The sequence below is a fragment of the Myotis nattereri genome, assembly GCF_964212035.1.
Source record: "Myotis nattereri genome assembly, chromosome: 6".
Classification (NCBI taxonomy): domain Eukaryota; kingdom Metazoa; phylum Chordata; class Mammalia; order Chiroptera; family Vespertilionidae; genus Myotis; species Myotis nattereri.
Window position 1 is genome coordinate 35539377 of NC_138081.1, and position 22124 is coordinate 35561500.

General features: G+C 37.2%; 1 protein-coding gene across 2 annotated transcripts in view; it reads left to right on the plus strand.

Annotated features, from left to right (window-relative positions):
- RIMS1 (regulating synaptic membrane exocytosis 1) overlaps window positions 1-22124 on the plus strand; it is a 409852-nt gene that overhangs the window by 229162 nt on the left and 158566 nt on the right. The window contains exon 5 of one of the 2 annotated variants that reach the window (XM_081094491.1): window positions 392-1254. In XM_081094491.1, coding sequence (XP_080950617.1) covers window positions 392-1254 — 863 coding nt within the window. Of the gene's footprint in view, window positions 1-391; window positions 1255-21076; window positions 21137-22124 lie in introns of those variants that run through there. The other variant, XM_081094499.1, reaches the window with a different exon arrangement.

Sequence of the window (22124 nt, forward strand, 5' to 3'; positions counted from 1 at the left end):
ATTCTTTTGCTCCAATATTATTACCTGTATTAGTTTCACCTAAAATATTTTTAGTCTTTGATTCACAAGCAGTGGTTGGCATACAACTTATTCATTTATTGAATTAAGTTATTGATGGCATTTATTGATCTAGTTAATTTATAGAGAATTTGAAATGTGCAAATAATTTCTGAAGTCCCTGAGCATATTGTGATGCAAATGAGCCTTATTTACTAGTAGAAAGCTAGTCAGATATACAGGTTTAAGATGGTTCCTTATCATGTCGCTTTTAATTAGACATCGAATTATAAGTAATTATTTGAAAGGCTTTAAATCTGGAATACGAAGGTCTGGTCTTCACTTTAGGCTTTACACCCTGCTCTCCTTCTTGACGTTCCTTTGTATATCACAGGAAGAAGACGCCTGGGCTCCCTGAACAGAATGGCAAAGGAGCCCCAAAGAGCGAGCGGAAACGCGTGCCAAAGACCTCAGTGCCACCGGGCGAGGGGGCCTTGGAAGACCGGGAGCGGAAAGAAAGGCGGGAAAGCCGGAGGCTGGAGAAAGGCCGGTCCCAGGACTTCTCCGACCTGCCGGGAAAGCGAGAGGAGGGCAAAGCGGCGGCTGATGAGAAGCAGAGGAGCGAGGAGTACCAGACCAGGTACCGCAGCGACCCGAACCTGGCGCGGTACCCCGTGAAAGCGCCGCTGGAGGAGCAGCAGATGCGCATGCACGCCCGGGTGTCCCGCGCCAGGCACGAGCGGCGCCACAGCGACGTGGCGCTCCCGCACACCGAGGCGGGCGCCGCGCCCCCCGAGAGCAAGGCGGCCAAGCGCGCCCCCGCCGGCCCCAGGGCCGGGCCGCCCGACGCGCCGCGGACCTACCCGGCCGAGAGGACTGCGGACGCCCGGGCGCCCGGCGCCAAGCCGCTAACGAACCCCAGCCCGCCGGCGCCCAGGCATGGGCCGGCCCCCGCACCAGCCCTGGAGCCCAAAGCTCAGGAGCCCCTCAGGAAGCAGAGCCGCCTGGACCCCAGCTCGGCCGTGCTCATCCGCAAGGCCAAGCGCGAGAAGGTGGAGACGATGCTGCGGAACGACTCGCTGAGCTCCGACCAGTCCGAGTCGGTGCGGCCGTCCCCGCCCAAGCCGCACCGGCCCAAGAGGGGCGGCAAGAAGCGGCAGATGTCGGTGAGCAGCTCGGAGGAGGAGGGCGTGTCCACGCCGGAGTACACCAGCTGCGAGGACGTGGAGCTGGAGAGCGAGAGCGTCAGCGAGAAAGGTCAGGGGCGGGGCGGCGCGCGGGACGTGATCCGAGGCGTGAGCGTGTGCGGGGCGGGGGTGGGGGGTGGAGCAGAGGTGCCTGTGGGCTGAGCTGGGGGTGTACCTATGCCGGCTTTAGCAGTGTGGCTTCTCATGGACCCTGTGATGACTATAGGCATCACTGCTGTCTGGTATGATGGAAAGTTGCTGCAAGTTGAGATCACAAGGGAAAAACATTTGTTTGTAATTAGATGAGCTGGCTGTTAACTAACTTACGGTAATAACCATTTCTCAGTATAGGTATGTCAGCCCCTTGTGCGGTATGCCTTAAACCTATACAGAGCTATAGGTCAATTATATCTCAATGGAAGTGGAGAAAAATATCTCAAAGTGGAAGGGGAAAAGATATGGCTTGGGAAGCTCACAGTTTCTATCTCAGTGAATAGAAAGTTTTAGTTTTTTGTTGTTGTTGTTGTTTGTTTTTGATGAGATTTTAAAACAACCAGAAGCTCCAAATTTGGGTTATAAGAGCTCTTAATGATTTTGGTGCCTGTCATTCTGTGAACTTTAGTAATGTCTTGTGTTTTTAGGTTATTATTTTGGGGTGGATTTATTTGGGAGAAATTGCTTCTTTTCTAGAAAACCAAAACTGTGCCTGATAAATGGAAGGGTACCTTTAAAAAGAAAGACTTCAGTGGGGTAGTATTTTTCAAGTTTCAAAATAAATTTCTTCACAAAGATTGTATCATGGAAATGTTATATATTGTGCTTCGGATTTACAGTAACTTTGGAATACGAAGTTCGTGTTACCTATTACATTGCAGAAGATTTTGGAACATTGAATGATAGGCTGCCTTTTTTCTGTCTAAACCAGCGCTTCTCAACCTGTGGGTCGCGACCCTTTGGGGGTCGCCTAAGACCATCGGAAAACACATATATAATTACATACTGTTTTTGTGATTAATCACTATGCTTTAATTATGTTCAATTTGTAACAATGAAATTTGGGGTCACCACAACATGAGGCACTGTATTAAAGGGTCAAGGCATTAGGAAGGTTGAGAGCCACTGGCTAAACCTTCACTCTACAATACCATAGCTGCATGTAGCTATTTTAATTAAAATTAAATAGACATAAAAATAATTAACTTACCCACTTGCACTAGCCACATTGCAAGTGTTCAAGAACGTTCATCAGAGAAAGTTTCTTTATTTTTAAAATATTTAATGTTGAAAGTATTACAGATGTTCCTCTTTTTCACCCCTATTAACCCCCTCCACTCCTCAGCTCCCACCCCACCTCCATCTTCATGGCACTATTGTCTGTGCCCTTGGGTTATACAAATATGCATATAAGTTATTTTGTTAAACTCTTCCCACCCTCACTCCTACTTAGATAACACTGGTTTAGAAAATACGTCAATTGATTATTAAAAATGTGTGCTTGTTTTGAATATTCACTCCCATTTAACCTGGCCACAGTCCTGAATTTAATGGTGGGGGTCATCATTCTCATTGTAGTGTTGGGGGTCCTTGTATGTGTCTTATTTAATTTATATTTTGGGATGACTATTTACATAGTTTTTGACTTGCTTTATAATTGCTATATATTATGTACTAAATATTATAATTTGATAAAAGTATCACTTTTCTTCCTCAACTTCTCTATCTCTAAACTACATGGAAGTGTTCTCTCTCTTTCTCTCTCTCTCTCTCTCTCTCTCTCTCTCTCTCTCTCTCCATATATATATATATATATATATATATATATATATATACACTTTAACAGCTGATAGCTCAGTTTTGAAAATGAATTGTATTTTACTAAACACTGCCTTTATAATTATTCAAAGTATGTGTATACATTTTTGGGGATACCCAATATATACTGTATATATACATATATAGTGTGTGCATATGTATGTATAAACACATACATAAATATAATTAAATATGTATAAAATAGAGGTTAGGTAACTTGTGCAGGTTCACAGGGTGCTGGAGATTATTATGGCTGGTTCACAAGATAGTGTTAAGTAAACAATGCTAGGATTTAGTATTAAAGGCATTAATATGCTACATTGATTAAAAAAGTCATCCTTCTGAATGGTAAGTCATTATGCCTATGTTTAAGCATATTGTCTGTGGACTTTTGAAAAGTCAGATGCGAGTAGACCCTTGCTGCCTTTTGTGCCTTAATATTCTTGTAAACACATATTTTCCCCCCTGAAGTGATAAAGTAAGTGTTAAGTAATGGATGTCTCAATTGGTGAGCAGGATATATATATATATATATATATATATATATATATATATATATATATATATATAAAATACTTTCCCATTTCTTAAAGAAAGGACTGTATACTAGCTCTTACCAAACATGTGTAATGAATCACAACGACTATGGAATGAGATAGTGTTGAATCTCAATATTATTTCCAATAACAACATATTATGGGAGAAAACATGACTGGTGGCATGGGTAATTGGAGGGATGGAGCTGGTATAATGTGAGGAACTTTCTGCCTCTACACTCTCCTCCTTGGGAATAATCATTCTGGGAACTTGGATGACCACTAAAGATATATACATCTCTGAAGTTGGGCTTAAATCTCTTCATTGGAGAACGCAGGGGCATCACATGTACCATTATCTGATACAGATGCCTCCTTTTCTCTTATAATTAATATTGTTAATTAATGTATTGAGTTTTCTCCAAAGTAGATGTCCTATTCTAGCATTTTAACCGATTCCAAATCAACATTTACAAAATGAAACATTAGCTAAAAGGAATGTATTTTTATCAATATGTAATATCTATTAATGACTTTATTACCAAATTCCACCATTATAATAATATCTAGCACCCTTGACTCTGCATAAGTTACTTAACCTCCATAAATCTGATAAAATTGTGAGTGGTTTAAATTAGATGATACATTTAAAATAGGATGCAATAGTATTCTTCCTGTATTGATTTTGCCTGTGGCTCCTATACCATAGACATCTAATACCACAATGAGTCTGATATAATCACCAATACATATAATATACAAAGAAAACATTAAAAATGTTTTTATATTTTGTAGGCTTCAATGTGATGAGAAGAGGAAGAATGATTTGGGAAGAGATTTCTTAGGAAAAGAGTAGATGCTATCTTGTGAGTTTCAGGGTCATGGGAAGAGTATTACCATGGAATAAAACTTAAAGAGCAGTTGGAGAGAGAAATTAAAGTAACATTTTTATTATATCCCATGCATTTTCTTGTACAGTTCATCAGTCACACATATAAATTAAACATTTAACACAATGGCTCCTTCTCTTAGTATGTTCAGATTGCTATAACAAAATGCCATAGACTGGGTGGCTTATAAACAACAGAAATTTACTTTTCACCATTCTGCAGGCTGGGTATTCCAAGATCAGTGTGCCAGTATGGTCAGGTTCTGTTGAAGGACCTCTTCTTGGTTCATAGTTGGAACCTCCATGATATGTCCTCACATGGTGGAAGGGGCTGGGAAGCTCTGTGAGGTCTCTTTTCTAAGAGTGTTAATCTAATTTATGAAGGCTCCACCCTCAAATCCAAGGCCCCCACTTCTAATATCATCATCTTTAGTGTTTAGGATTTCAACCTATGGATTTGGGAGGGAGGAAGACAAACATTCAGATTATAGCACTGTTATAAGTTAACTATTTAATATATATGTATTATTCTTGTAATTCATATTATCATGCTGAGGTGGTTTGTAAATTTATTAGCAAATATGTATTTAGCACTTTTGGTAGATAAACTGAGGTTTAAAAAAAGGATATACACTATGCTGTCTGGAGCTTACATTGTGTTGAGAGAAATAAACAATAAAGAATAATTACATAATGAAATACATTTTAGGGGGATTGGAGGCATCTGTAATAGTGTTAAATAGACACTTCAAAGGGACATTTCTTCAGGATACATTGATATAATTTTGCTATATGTCCAATCATTCAATAAAAAGATATGCTGATCAAATGATATCTGAAAGATAGCCCAACCTTTATACTGAATATAATCTTTTACATATACTGTAATTCAACTCATACACACACACACACACACACACATACAACACCCACACAGAGATTGTAAGTGAGATCTATCTAATACAGTGGTTCTCAACCTTCCTAATGCTGCGACCCTTTAATACAGTTCCTCATGTTGTGGTGACCCCCAATTTCATTGTTACAAATTGAACATAATTAAAGCATAGTGATTTATCACAAAAACAATATATAATTATATATGTGTTTCCCAAAGGGGTTGGCACCCACAGGTTGAGAACCGCTAATCTAATGGGTTTATATAAAAATTGAGGTCAACTGCCATATGTTTTCAACATGAATGCTATTCATATTACTTTTGCTAACTGGAAAAAAAATGAGCATCTCTTGTCTCATAGCTTATAAATAATAACTTAGATAAATTTTTCTATACAGAAGAAAAATTGCTTATGAGTTAGAAGTTGAATTTTTAAGATATTTTTTATTGACTTCAGAGAGGAAGGGAGAGGGAGAGATAGAAACATCAATGAAGAGAGACAATCATTGATCATCTGCCTCCTGCATGCCCCCTGCTGGGGATCAAGCCCACAACCGGGCATGTGCCCCATCTGGGAATCAAACCATGACCTCCTGGTTCATAGATTGATGCTCAACCTTGAACCACACCGTTGGGGCAAGATAGAGGTTGAATTTTAAGTGAAATTTGTAATATAATTCATTTGGAGAAAGTCTAGTGAAGATTTGTGCCCCTAAGGAGTTGAGTAATCAGGCCTAAGAATAAAGAAGAGACAAGTTAGTGCCAATGTGGATGAGAGAAAGAAGTTCCGCCAGTTATGAGAAGAAACATAGAAGCATTGCTGCTTGAGCAGATGATAAGTCCCTTAAAACTGCAAGGAACCTAAAGTATAAACCCTCAGACAAAACAAGTTGGAAGAAGAGTCTGGTGTTGGATTATAGGACATCCTTCATCTTCAGTCCTCTTCTTCTTACTGACTTGATGTAAACAGAGAAAATACAATACAAGTTATATGACTGAACTTTGAAAGAACTCCATGAGTGTCTTCTTAGGTCCACTTATAGAGCAAGGGCTAATTGGTTTGTTTGTAGCTGTTACTATTAGGCAGTGCTCAGTAGTCCTTTTAGGGGCATGTGATCTGGATTACTGGTAAGAAATGATACTCTCAAGGTTATAAAAAAAATGAGTGGCTGAAAGTGAGTAATAACAGGTGTGAATTCTCATCTTAAAGACAGAGACAGTCTCATGTGATTCAGTTTGGGTGCCTGACAAGGTAAACATTAGGAAGTCAGGAATAAGAGTTGGGAACTCTTGCAACAACCACGTTGCAAGGGTAATTTGTTCATGTAAGGCTTTGTATTCTTCTTTGTCATTAAACTCAAAGTAGTGGGGCTCCTGAAGTACAATCTTAAATTAAATGAACAACAAAGGCCACAAAATATGAATTGAAGCAGAATGAACTAAAAAAGATGTAAACAAGTAAACACATTGATGCTAGAAGAGAGAATTCAAGAGAAGCAGTGTGCTTTGAGAACAAACAGAACAAAATCCTAACTCTTGGTCCAGTTTGGTACATCCTGAGATGCCTACCCCCATTTTCAGGGCACCTTCCCCACTCAAATGCACAAATATTCTTTGTAAATTCTTTTGAATTATTAAGGTTAATAACCAAGATTAAAGGAAAAGCTTTGAGTACCAAAACCCATAGCACCGAAGTGCTTGGACAGAGATACTTGGACAAAATGCAAGACCACATGACTAGACTCAAGATCACAAGTGTGCCTGCTGGTAGAAGTTAATTCTCCTAACCAGGAAGTAAAATAACCTAATCTGAGATATTAAAATAAAAGCTAATATTAAGCCTCTAAACTCCCTTGGATCCAGAAGGCAACCATGAGACTGATCTGTAAGGAAGCCTGTATAATACTTGGGATGCCCAGAGGATGAGTCCAGAGTTCAAAATTTCGAAACACAGGAATTTCAACACCCTTAAATATGCCAAGAAGAAAGGGAAAAAATATAAGCTTTTGGAAGTTAAAAAATAAACCTGATCAGATGCAAAATAGTAAGAGTTAAACTGCCTTTGCACCTAATCAGCAAGGGATTTTAGACTACTACTGATCAGTGCCTTCAAAGTTCAGAGCAAGCCCATTTTAAAACTGCGATTCTGTGCTCATGTAACCATCAATCAATTCTAGGTTCTCAGAAAACCTACTTAGCTATCTATTTCTGAGAAAATTATTTAAAGATGTATGCACTCAAGAAAAAGAATGATAATCATGAAAATAAAGCATAGGAGAAACAAGAAATAGTGGAGCTAACCTGGTATTACAAGGCCAAGAAAACCCTGAATGTCATTATGTGCAGAAAGCAACTTGTCTGAATTAAAACTGAAGGTCATTTCTAGGAGGCTCCAAAAGAATATCTTTATATTAAGAAGAATGCCATAGATTGCAATAAATATCTAATGACTAAGTTATATGACATTATTGACCTGGTAAAGAAAGGTGGTCTCTTTTTTCACCACTAAAAAGGAACAATCAAACACTGAAGGGAGGCGGGGGGGGGGGGGGGAGACTGGTAAGGAAAACCATTATTCAAATATGATGCAAAGAAAAATGTGATTTTATTAATTGATACAGCCTAGTGGACTGTTAATTTAGGCACATTTGCTTCTGAGTGAACAGGAACCCAGATAGTTCAGAAATTTAACCTCTTCGCATTACTAGTTTTTTATTTGGCTCTGGAATATTTACATGTAATAATATTGTAAATACCACTTACTGGTTTTCAATTTTTAGAAAAACACCCTTCCCTATTGAACACATATTTGTTTACACAATTGAATATATTTTGTTCATGTCAAAATAAATGGAAACTGACTTATATGGGGGATGAAAGGATTGGGAGACAGGGAAGTAAGCACATGAATATTCTCATCTAAAATGTTTAAGAGTTAAAATATCTTCAAATTTTAAGACAATGAATAGAGGATCAAATACATTTAAATTTAGAACTATAAACAGAGAAATATAATTCGTGTTTGAAAGCAAAGGATGTAAATAAAGTGATCTGAAGTTTCTTCTTTAATTAGTTTTTAACCTTAGATAATGTCTTAAAATTAGAAACCAATGGATAACAACCCAAATAAACCAGTCAACATATAAGGTAAATTTTTTACAAATTAAAGTGCTCTCCATGAGAAGAACTAAAAAAATAAATATTTACAAATAAGGTTGGAAAGTGGGGACATGAGGGGAAATGAGTTGTTGGCACTACATCTCAAGCCCTTATTTATTTTTGTTTTCATCATGTGCATACATTAATTTGATATCTATTAAAATCGGAAAACAAAAAATCGCTATTAACATCCCCTTTATTAAGTTACAAGTAACCAGTTTGAATGTCTTTTGGGGCCTTTCACAACTGTCATTTTAGCTGCAGACACTCAAAACAGCATGGTTCCATATAGAACTGTAACAGGATTGGCTTCTCTTTTACCTCTTATGCATTAATCTTTCATTGATTCCTGGTATATGGTAGCTTGGGAATACACTGACTTAAACATAGTCCTGCCCTTAGTAGCTCTCTCATAAGAGCCCACACAATTTTTTTGTTCTCCTTTTATATACTTCTGCCCTGTCCCACTTCACATAGAGGCTGGTGAACAAAATTACAGAACTCTACCTCCCGTTCTTAACCTCTAATTAAATGATTTCTCTAGCTTCTTCCTTAATTTTCTCTCTTAATTTATGAGGAGGAAAGAGATTGCTGGACCGGTAGTTGGTAAGGTTGACATTTATGACAAATGCCCAACAGTTCTACCTGGCTTGATTTTCTTTGCTATTATAAAAAAACAGAGGTGAGAATATACATAAAAGAGAAGAGAGATTGTTTTGTATTGCTGAGGGAAAGCTAAGTTTAATTATCACTTTCAAGGCATGGCTTAGGGTTTTAGATGCCTTAGTGGGAGTCGGAGAACTACTTTGTACAGTAGATATGGAATGGACATTAGTTGTTTTAATCATATGTGCAATTTAAATCTTAGGAAGAGATTGAGAAGGCACATATAACTGTGTGTGTGTGTGTGTGTGTGTGTGTGTGTGTGTGTGTGATCTGTACTACTATACTAATTCCTAATTTCTAAGAATATGCATTAAGAAAATTTTGGATATCATTATGTTGAGAAGCTGACTTTTTCAGGGTTACAATTTCTGCCTAATATATAAATGACTCAAAAATATTGATTCTAAAACAGGAGTTATGTCTAAAATATAGTTCCATAAAAAGAAGAGAAATTAAGTATGTAAATCTAACATGATTATATCCAATAATATTTCTCCTAAATTAATCCATAGCTAGAAATATTAGTCATTAAGTTACATCTGACATAAATTCCTATTATTGGATCAGGAGAAACTAAATTAAAATCTGGGCTGCCTTTTCAAAAATAATCATGTGATTTTATATGTAATATATGCTTACAATTTTAATATAGAATGTTTTAGAGGATGTATAACTAAAGATCATTTTAAGGGGAAACAGTTATGCTTCATGGTGCATTTAGAAAAATACTTAATATTGAAGATTTCAGTGCCACCTATTTTATCTCAGTAAGTTGTTCTTCAGTATCCTTTTAAAATGCAGAATCATACTGCAGTGTTTTTGACCCATTTTATCCTGTGAATGAAAAGGTTGTTCTTACTTTTGGTTCAATTTAACAGAATAACAGAAACTTAGACCTTGAAGAGACTTCAGAAGCAAACAAAAAAATCTCTCCTTTCACACACGATAGAACAGAGAAGAGACATTATGGGTGTTAATTTCTGCCTGATTCTCTGCCCCTGAAGTCATTTTCTCTTTGCAGCTGGTAGAGGTTGCGACACGTTCTGTCCCCTGCTGCCACCAGACCCTCTGAGGACTAGTGTTTAGTCAGTCCTGCTACTTGTTCTGTCTGCAGTCTAGGCCCAGTCCTAACAATCTGGCTTCTGATAGGGTCCTCAGACCAGGCCCCAGTGGCTGTGAGATCTATGTCCCTGGATCCTTATGACTAAGTCCAGTTCTGTCACCCAAGTCCCTTTTTCAACTAAAACGTTGCCTTGCCCTCACCAATCTCTGTGCAATAATTAGAACCTGAATCCCTACATAACGACTCCCCGAATACCAACTGCAATGTTGGAAATCCAGGTATACTTTCTATATCATTCTTCTTCATATACTTTGGGGCATCTCTGATTCTTACTGCTGTTCTGGATTTAAAAGCTATTGCCTTGAGCTATCTTCTTTGAGTGTCTTGTTCTACCTATTGAGCTGAACTTCTTCAGTTGGGTTTTTTAAAAGCACTTGATCCATGCCAAAGGGCAAATCCAATTTCGATTCTAGTTAACTCTTCCTGAACCTGGTGCGTACAAGATGAGAACAGTGTCCTAGGGCTACTATGACAAGATACCCCAGACTGGGCAGACTAAACAACAGAAATTTATTTTCTCATAGTTCTGGAGGCTAGAACTCCAACATCAAGATGTTGGCAGGGTTGGTTTTCTCTGAGTGCCGTAAGGTAAGGATATGTTCCAGCCCACACCTTGGCTTGTAGATGTTCATCTTCCTGAGCCTTCATATTGCCTTTCCTCTGTTTATGTTCAGATTTCTTCCTCTGATAAGGAGAGCGGCCATATTACATTAGGGGCCATCCTAATGGCCTCATTTTGATTTAATTAATCCTTTAAAGATCCTCTCTCCAAATATGGTAAAACTTCAACATATCATTTTGGGAGGGGGGCACATTCTGTTCATATCAGTAATGTTCATAGAAGGAAAAAGAACAAGGTTTCTATGTGTTTGCATACACACATGATAAATACTAATGTTTGGCATTTGTCTCCATGGTTTTTCATCTATGAAAAACGTTAAGATCATCAAGAATATTATTGAGTAGTTTCTTTTTGAAGAGGATTGATATACAAAATCGTGATAACATAGGTAACTTAGTCACAGTCAGAGATTGAGCACATTGGGCATGTTTCTTAACCTCTGTAAGCTTCAAGTTCCATTGTTTTAGGATCTGGAATAATAATTTCTATATCCCATGGATTAATTGTGAAAATTAAATGGGATGATGTGCTATGTCTCTGTGTATCTTGTACCTGATACACAGTAAGTGCTCAATATAGATATATTTATTTCTATAGTATTAAGTAGGATGTATAGATGATACATGTTATAAGACATAGGGGGAAAGCTGGAATGCAAGGTTTCTTATGAGAGCTGGGGTAGAATTTGGGCAGAAAGACTGTGTGGCAGTCTGGTCAAAGAGACTGGCACGAACAATGAGATATGCTGGAGATACACAGTGTTCTGGGAACACTAAGCTTATGGAACCTGTGAATGAAAAGGAGCCCAGGACTTACTGATGAAGGCAGTTTTTATCTCAGTTCTTTCAATAACTGGGTTACCATGGGCAATAGAATAATAGGGATGGGTTATATCAGTGATCATCATCCTTGGATGTTCTTTAGAATTCTCTGGGGAACTTTCAAAAATTACATGTAGCACCAAATGGGATTCTGATTTAATCAATGTATAGTCAAGGTTAGGAACTACAGAGCTTGATAGTCTCCCAGGACTTTTCAAATCCCAGCCCTGACCCTTTGTAAATTATGAAGTGTTGCTTCTTCCCCGAGTATTTTTTATTTTGCATAATCATCTGAGCTTCCCATAAAAATGTTGCTCATTTATCTGGGGGAATTCTTGACAGGGAAAATCATCCAAAATGATTCAACTTATGATCCTAATGACTCAACTTTTCTTTTGAGGACAGACTAAAGAGTTATATATATCCAGGTATATTTTAGAATTTCATCCCAGATACTTTGAATTAATTTTCGGTCTGACTGACAGGAGTGAATTTGGCAGATGACTGTGGTTCTTGGGGAGCCCCAAATGAGGGAGGGATTGAGGAACAGAAGAATGACTTTACAAATAAATGCCTGGAACAGAAAGGGAAATTATGCCTACATTGAAGCAATCAATGGGACAGTAATTCTCAGCATCTAGAGTATTACACAAATGTAACTAATTATTACTGTCCTAACATTTGGTCATTCCAGTTAGGTTAGTGGTAAAAGTCTTACAGATTAGGTCATTTCATAGAAAATTAAATCGAAAACTGCAACAAGTCCTTCAGTCCCCATAGTGTAGCTCCAGTTTATAATATTCACAGATTCACCTTCTCTTAACACTTTGCTCTTCTTAACTAATTAGTACGTAAATCCTGCCCTTCCTGCATACTACATACTTTTCCATCTCTATTATTTAACATTTGCTGTTTCACCCCTTTAAATGTTCTCCTATCTCCAGCCATGGTTTAAAACTAATACCAAATTTTGCCTCCTCCCCCATTGTTTTCCTGGATCTATATAATTCTCTTTTATTATTAAACTTATTGGGGTGACAGTGGTCAGCATGTACATAGAGGTTTCAGGTGTGGATTCCTATGTTATAAGATCTGTATATTGCACCGTGTGCCCACCACCCAAAGTCAAATCTTCTCCTGTCACCATATAGTAAGACCCTCTTCTTTCCCCCACCCCCTTACTTGTGACAACCACCACACTCTTATTTGTGTTCATGAGTTTTAGTTTTATATCCCATGCATAAGTGAAATAATGATTCTTAGCTTTTTCTGACTGTCTTATTTCACTTAGCATAATAGTATCAAGGTCCATCCATGTTTTTGTAAATGGTGATTTCATCCTTTCATTCCATTGTACCACATCTTTATCCACTCCTCTGTCACAGGACACTTTGGTTTGTTTGCATGTTTATGTCTTTTTTTTCTGAAGGAAATTGATGGTGAGTTTAATTGGAGACATGGTCCCGCATTTATATCCTGTTTTATACTTAGTAAAGTGAGAATTTACAGTTATATACCTACAAATATAGTTCTTAGATTAATTTGTACACTGTTGGGAGGTTTTTTTTTTTTTTAATTGTAGAACTAATTACAAAAAAGAAATAATAAATTATATATTTAAGTATAGAGAAAAGATCTATCCAAAAAGTATGGTTGAAGATAATTAAATTTGAGAAAGGGAAATTTTTTCTCTCTTCTAAATTTTGGTACATCAGTGAATAGATTGGATGATAGGAAATGATTGACTTTGTTTCTTTTGTGATTACAGCTTACAGAAATTCTATTCTCAGAATTCTGTTTCTTTGATTATTTTCAGTAATTTGACATTAATTAATTCTTTGAACTATAAAAAGGAAACCACAATATTACTACCACTAGATAATTATGTGTATTTTAATGAAAGAAAAATTTTAATTACCCACAGAAGAAAATATAGTGTGATATAGAATGAAAAATTGCCATTACATTTAAAAAAGAAATAAAGCAACATCAATAACATCAACAATAACAGTGAAAACAAAAAATAATTTTGGGAGAACTGAGAGATGAGGGATCAGAAAGGAAAGACCTGGACATGTAATTGGTATAATCTTCCCAAACTCTAAATTAGGTTTCAGGGCTGCAGAGAACTGTTTCTTTGGATAACCATGAGTTTGTTAGGTTAGAGAATAAAACCTTTGGGAAACCATGAAGTAAATTAAGAATCATCATCGAAGACCTTATATTTTTCAATGAGTATTGGAGTTGGGGTAGTGATTGGAATTACTTAAACTCAATCCAGATGTTTGGAATTGAAACCACATGAGAAATTGTTTGTAGCCATTGATGAGTATGTTGTCAGATTTATGAATAACCAGAATCCTTACCTCTAACTTATTGATCTGTGTTTAGTCCATGAAACATGATTCCATCTCAAAGAGTATCTTGGCATAATAAACACTTATGATTGATGGAGGCAAATATTTATTATTATAATAGTGTTTATAACATAAAAATTTGAAGCCAGCTCAATTTTTTTTTTATTATAAGACAGTGATTAAAGGAATACCACATGGCCATAAATTTCTGTATTCTTATATATATTTATGGCATAAAAAAATCTGTTTGTGATAGTTTAGAGAGATCTCCAAGTGCCTGAAATGAAATGAAAAGACCAGAGCCCTAAGTATAAGTGATACTTCAGTAATGTGTCTGGTTGAATCGAGACCTGTAATGTGTGTGGGGTTGTGTTGTTAAACAATCAGGGCCATGAGAGGCAGTTTTGCCCTTGTGAGAGGCAGGTTATAGGAAATGATGTCTGTGTATAAGTCTATGACTCTCACAGTGCTTTATCATTGTAATAAACTGATATTCTGAGGTCAAGACATGACAGAGCAAAGCTATTCTCATGAAGGACCTCATTCTCTTGTATCCTGTGCATTTTACTTGGTGTAATTCATTTACCACAGTCATGAACCAGTAACACTGTGTTGTACCTAATATTAAATAAAAGTTAGTTCCCAAACTTAGGATGTTAGGATCTAAAACAAGATTAGCTTTGACCTTTTATTAGATTCTCATTCAAATTTCATTCTGCCACTGACTAGATATGTCACATATCATATCTAAGCCTATTCCCTCGTCTGTAATATGGGTATAATAATGGCATTTGAACTTCAAGGCAGAGACCTGGTGTAGCTCTTTCTTCTTTTACTTTATGCTTAGTATATTCAATTTTCATAATTTTTGGTAGAAGAAATTATGAATGCATGAATGCAGGGATCAATGAAACTCCCAAGAAATAAAAGACTAAAGTCCTATGTATAACTCTCCTTTTAAGAGCCGAAAAGGGAAATGAAAAGCAATGAAGAGATCTATGTGGATTGGGTTCAGTCCATGAGAGCGTCTCAAAAGAGGTGCATTGACCCTGGACTTATGTTTCTGCCATAAGCATTCACAAATAGCGTATTCTACTACTGGCTGTAAATATTAAGAGTGTTGATTTCACTAAGAAGATATAGGATTTACACACATAGAGACCGAAAGACAATATGTTTATCTTCTTCTGTTCAAAGTTCTGCCATTCATTCTTAAGTTCCAATGCATTAATACGATATGGCATGGCTCACAAAGCAGATAAATCTGGTAATACAGTAGCAGTGTGTTATTTCCACCTGAACAGTCTTTAGTCTGTAGCCCCATAGAGAATCTGATGCTTTATTTACATCCGTCAGGAGTTTAAAATGTAGACATCGTCATTACTTGAAATTACTCAGTGTGTTTGTTTATGTGGAGTGTACCTTGTTTTCTAAAATATGACTGTGAGCAGCAGACGAAATTACATAGACGAGTCAGCTATAGATGAGTAGAGAAATTTTTCTACCTTTTAAAAATTGATTTCAGAGAGGAAGGTAGAGGGAGGGAGAGATAGAAACATCAGTGATAAGAGAGTATCATTGATCAGCTGCCTCCTGCACACACCACACTGGGATAGAATCTGTAATCCAGGATGTGCCCTGACTGGGAATTGAACCATTACCTCCTGGTTCATAGGTCGACGCTCAATCACTAAGCCACGCCAGTGATTTTTTCTACTTTTGAAAGTTCTTGGATAGAATTGGAAAACAATATATGCATTCACTGTACAGTATTTCAGTGTTCTTTCCTTAATAGGCTGATATTATATGGAACTTAGAAATTCAATACAGAATTGATCATTATTTCAAAGTGCACTTGTAAGAGATTTGTGATTTAAAATCAGACTTTTTTTTGCATCAATTACTAGGACTATGAAGAAATAAAACTAATTTCCAGGCTATTGTATGTGATTAAAATTCCAACATTAACACTATTGGCATTTGGTTGTAATAAGTTTCATCTCTACTTTCTGGCTGTCATATTTGTACTGGAATTTAATTTGAAAATAATAGTTTGGTGAAGTGGAAGCCTTAGATTGGCAAATTAGGAATTTAGTTTCCAGGACATGACAATCTTGGTATATACTCCATGACCATTTCTATAAATGGTTGATTCTCTTTTTTGGAGGGAGAGGGTGAATCCTCACCAGAGGATATATTTTTCCATTGATTTTTAGAGAGAGTGAAAGGGAGGAAAAGGAAAGAGAGAAAGAGAAAGAATCCTCAGTGTGAGAGAGACCCATCGATTGGTTTGCCTCCTGCAACCCAGGTACAAGCCCTTGACTGGGAATTTAATCTGGACCCTTTGGTCTGAGGGCTGAAGCTCTAACCAAGGAGCAAACCGGCTGGGGCATGGTTTATTCTTTTGTAAGGCTACCTGTCTTGGCCCCTTCTCAGATTTGTTTTGAGGACTATGATTATGCTTTGGGAAGTGTGGAATATATGCACATACATTATTTGTTTTACTATTTACTATATCCTCTGTATTAAAATCCAAAAAAAGTAATGATTACCTGCAGAATAATATGCTTACGTTAAAATTGTGTGCACCTGTTTGTTTTAATCAAAAGAGAGTATGCTAGAGGAAATATATAATTCCTTTTCATTTAAAATTTAAAAGCAAGGTACAGCTCTTCATAGTCTGGCAATGTTTTACTACTGTAGGAAAAAATTCTAGAGCCAAATATATATTTGTCTTTGCTAGTAAAATATAGCAATAGGAAGAGGGAATCTTCCTTTAAAGGTTTCTGTATAAAGAATATAGAATATTTACAAACATAGCCTAAATTTCAAATTTTTTCTTCAGGAAAAACAAAACATTTTTTCTTCACAAATGAAAGACATAATAGTAGGAAACTGTCATTTACTTGGTTTTAATAGTACTGAACAAAAGCAGAAAAGTTATGTTTTAAGAAATCATCCTATTGGCTAATGGCCATTCTGTTGTCATAACAATCCTTTATTTAGCCCTCTCCACAAATAAGCTCACAGCAGGAGAAAGGACACCGGTTAGAGTAATTTGGGGGATACATACACAAAAGGAATGGCTAGGAGCATAGTGTCATCTGGCAGGGAGCTTATTTCCTGAACCCTGTGGATCTAGTGAAAACCCAACAGAGATGCCAATATGCTTCTCCTCTGTAAATGCTACCAGTCTCCACACCACCAGGCCCAGCACGGCTTGTGTAAGGTGTTTTATCCAAGCAATCCTTTGCATAACTGCCCAGCGCCTGCAATGACCTGAGTCAGTCATGCAAAGAGACTTTCTTATGCTTACACCAACATTTTCTTTCCGTGTTCATTTTCTGCTGCTCCTAACCCACGGGTTATGACTGTTGTGATGGTGAAGGCGGCACTTTGCAATCTTTTTAGTTAAGATCTAGAGTTTGTTTGAAAGCAAGGCTGAAAAATCCACAGACTGGATTTCTCCACAAGATCTCTGTCATGGGTGCAGCTGGGAAACCTGTCTCTTCAGGAGGGTGGGGAGAAGTGAGGTCTATTGATTCCGAAGAGGAAACAATCCAGGCCCGACGAGCAGGTGCTGGTAAGCAACAGACAATGAGTTTGGGGCATGAGAATCCTACTTGATTATTTTTTTCCAGTTGGACACAAATCTATATTTAACACTCCCTCTGTATCTATTTTTCCAGGGCAAACATTCCCATTCTGTGTGTGTCAGGTGTGGAGTGATTTTGTCCCATTTTCTCAACAAAGTTCCCGGCTACCAACTTTATCTGCAGTCTTTTTCCCTGAGAGATATTATTAGATTTGCCATAAGATTATAAGATTTTATGATGTATTTTCTTGTGTAATAGCCCAGTAACAAAAGATTTAAAGATTAGAATGTTTGTGTTCTCTGAAAATAAGGAAAAACAGTAGCAAGTGGCTGAATTGTGCATGAGTTTCATTTATAGTCAATGTATGAGAGAGATATGAGTGACAAATTGGAATCATCATTAGTGGAAAATCAGTCCCAAAATAGGAAGTTTGTATTGCTTTTTCAAAATAATGGATCCTGGGTTCTTGGGAAAGAGCTGAAACCTTTTACAAACAGGCCTTGATTTAGACCATAATACCTCAAGGTCAAATGATATACGTGAAGCAAGCTCCAAATTGCAATGGATGTTAGGTTTTACATGTTCTCTCCCAAGGGAAATCAGTCTGCTGGTCTTTGAAGTGACTGTGAAATCACGGCTGAATGGGAGGCTGTGAAATATATAACCCCAAGGAGAGATCCATGTGACTCAAAATGGACAGAATGCTAGGAATGTTTTAAATAAGTAAATATTGTTAATATACACTGATGAATTAATAGGTGAAATAGAAGGATTTTTCCCCCTGCTTGATCTGTGGACAGTGACCTCAGTGAATGGCACTTATTACTATGCATGGGATCTCAGAGTATTTGGGACCCAGAAATGAATGATAGGATATGTTAAAGTAAGATTAACATTAGCTCCTTCTAATATGGAATCTCTGTTTTGATTTTATAATTATGAAATGTGTATACCATTTCAGAGACCTTATTTGGTTTATTAAATGCCTTCTGTTAGAAATATAGTTTGTTACCATTTGACAAGTTGCCTCATATGCAGGCATTTTAGGGAACTCAAGATAAATATACCAAATTAACATAAATTCATGAGATGAAATTGGGAATACATATTATATTAGTAGCATACTAAATGATCTTATAATTTGAAATAAGACCTTTTCAGGTGATAAAGGAGGAAAGAGAAATAGAGGGGAAAAAGTCATACAAAAAGGAGATATCTCCAAATCAGGCACAATGTTAGCCACCCACAACGTACTAAAATGTTTTAATTCAGTTGTCACAGCCTCCATAGGCTTATAAGATCCATAGATTCTTAAATTTCAATCAAATTCAATTGCAGGGCACCTGTTTGGGGAAATTGGTTGTTGAAAGTTTTGACTCTCCTTTCATCATTACTCTTCAGTACTCTTGCTGGGCCAGCTGCTCTGTCTGTAGGCCATGGCATTAGTATGTCTTATGCCAGAGCCATAGTCATAAAGAAACTTAACTTCAGCAAGTATAAGACTTCAGCCCCGTAAAGTGGCCCGGGGAACCCTCATTGGCTCCAAATATGCAAAGTCAGGGTAGAAGAGCGTAAGCCCCTTCTGCATCATTATAGTTTTTTTACACCAAGCCACTAGCACTTTAACAAAAACTGGCACAACTTTGCATAATCTACCAAAATAATGACAGTAGCTCCTACTTACCATGGTGCAGTGAAAAGCTCCTACGTGGGCTTTTAAATCAAAGTCAAGTCCAAATCCCGTGTCTGCTACTTATAATCCATGTGACCTTGAGCCCTATCTGTAACATGGGGCAAGTACTACTGATTTTGTCATATGCTTGTGAGAAATAAATGAGTTAAATAAAATTAACACAGCACAATATTTGGCACATAACAGTGATTCAGTTAATATTTATTTCCCTTTCTATATCCCTTTCTATATCTGCGTCAACAATTTGGCCAATTTTGACTCAAGATACTTTAAAGTATACTTGCAAGTTTGGGGAAAAGAAAACATAAAGATTCCAAATAGAGAGAAAAACTTGCTGTGGAGAGGGAAAAATTATTCAATTTGTGGCTATTTTGCAGTGGATTCGGTGATGATGAGATGATCCATGTTTCAGTATTTTTTCCTTGCCAGATAGTTATTTTTATAAGTATATATGACTTAGGTAAACATAGAGCATTTAGTTTAAATAAATGAAAGATTGTTTTTTATTCTGGCTATTATTATTTGGTCATCTCATTTTCTAAAGCAAACTAATAGCAGTTTGCCTCTACTTTTTAATAACATTCCCCAGTGGATTAGAGAAGTATATCATTGTTCATTGTTGTTTCTGGAAACAGGATTATATAAAGATGAAATTGGGGGAATGATATAATTTAAAAATCAACTAATTTTGTTGTTGTTGCTGTTGTTCTGTGTAATTCATGATATGGAGTAAATAAAGTAAATGTAGTGACTTAATGAGAGGGTAATGATTCTATATTGCAGTGAAAAAAATATTAGACTATGAATTATGACTCTACAATCATCAAAAGACCTGCATCTTTAAAAATATTGGAAATATGACCATCCCTGTCCCCCCTCCCCCCCCAACTCCCTAGCCAAACCTATTTGAGTTTGTCCTTTGGCCCTCTGGCGATGAGCTACTAATAGCAGGAGGCTGGCCATCCCGGAAGAGCCTGAACAAGCACTTTCGTCCTTGTTCCCAACAGTCACTCCTCTACTCTTAGTCGAAGCTTCCTGGTGCAGTTGTTGTCATTGGGCTAAGATCTCTCCGATAGGGAAGCTGCAGAGGAAATGATCTCTTACACGGGGCTTGACAGCATCATTGCCAGTGATTGATAATGGGACCAAATCATTCCAGGTGAGTTTTCTGTGGGCCACAAGCCAGCAGGGGTCTGCTTGACTTTGTCATCTTAGCCCATGGGTATCTCAGCGCATTGTCACTGGGGAGGAAATAAGAGGAACTCTTCAAGCCTCTGCCTGAGTCTTTTCTCCTGTGCTAGCTTTCAGGGACCCCAGCGTTTTGTGTGTCTCTGCCTATAGGAAGGTGCCTTGTGTCAGGAAATGGTTAATTATGGACCCGCCAGGGCTTTGGTGTTTGCTACAGGGGGAACCTCTTAGGACAGCACAGAACATACAGATTAGTGCGGTAATCAATGAGCATCTGTACACTGCAGAGATCCGTTTTGATGACAGCAGCACTTGCGGCCTTGTTTAGTGTCACTGTTGTATAATGTTGGATACTGCAGGCTTTTTTTGTTTGTTTGTTTTGATTTAGAATGCAAGGACTACAGGATTTTTATTTTTGTTTTTAAAATTATTTTGCATTTTGGTGAATTTCTAAGAGTGTTGTGGATTTGCTGCCATTGCTAGCTAGAATTTAGTGATTTGATGCCAGTAGCATTTATTTAACCACTCTGATGCTGCTGTTACGTTTGCTGGCTTCTGCAGTGCCTACTACTTCATACGTTGCTCCCAGGAACAGGTAAACTAAGCCATAATATTAACCTTATGCATAAATGAAAAATTAATGCAATATATTGTTTAATTATCCAAAGAGTAAGATATTAAAATGCTTCAGTGGATTCTATCAGTAGAGAATGAGAACTATTTTACTTTGAACATGGAAATTACACAAATATAATATCATTTTAGAATACATGGTGATCTTCTAGTTGCATTACATGAAGTTATTGTTATGTTTCATGTCTTAAATGAATATCTGGAGCGTACATTCGTCTATAACTTAGTATTTAACCCTTACTTTGATGTATGTATATTACACAGTTAATTCAGAAATACATATTTTCCTTTTGTAATTGATCAAAGAAAGTTGTTTTCCCTGTTTAGTGATGTCATTAATATTAGAAGCTTCCTAGCTTAGTCTTCTTAAAAATATAAAGATATCAGTTTATATGTAGATTGTTGTTTTGAAGTATTTAAACAAAAGCTTCAAGGCCTTGTTTCTCCTAGTCGACAGTTATTTCAGAGCATGTCCTGGGAATTCCTGTGTTTTTGTGTGATGCTAAGCTTTGGACTAAAGGGAAAACTGTTCAGATTAGGGGAATACAGAGCCCAGACAGAAAGAAGGAAAGGGAAACAGTCTTTTGGGTCGGAGTTGGGTGTGTGACCTTGGGCAACAGAGGAACTAACCCTTTCTGGCCCTTGTTTCCATTCTGCCAGTTTGGAAAAAGACTCTAATGTTATTCTCTGTGGGAATGGCATGGCATTTTTCAGATGCTCAAGATCATCTGACGGTCATTTCTGTGTAGCAAAAAGACAGTATTATTCAGTTTATAAAGGTATGCAGTTATTAATAAAAGAGAGACATAGAAATCTTTTAGTTTTTTTTTCTTCCTTTGCAGTGTTTTAGCAACTGAGGCTTTTTTTTGGAAAGGAGATTATGGCTCTTTTAAATTAACCAGCAAATCTCTTGGCTCTGCTGTAACTATTTTGCCAAGTAGGCATTGAGC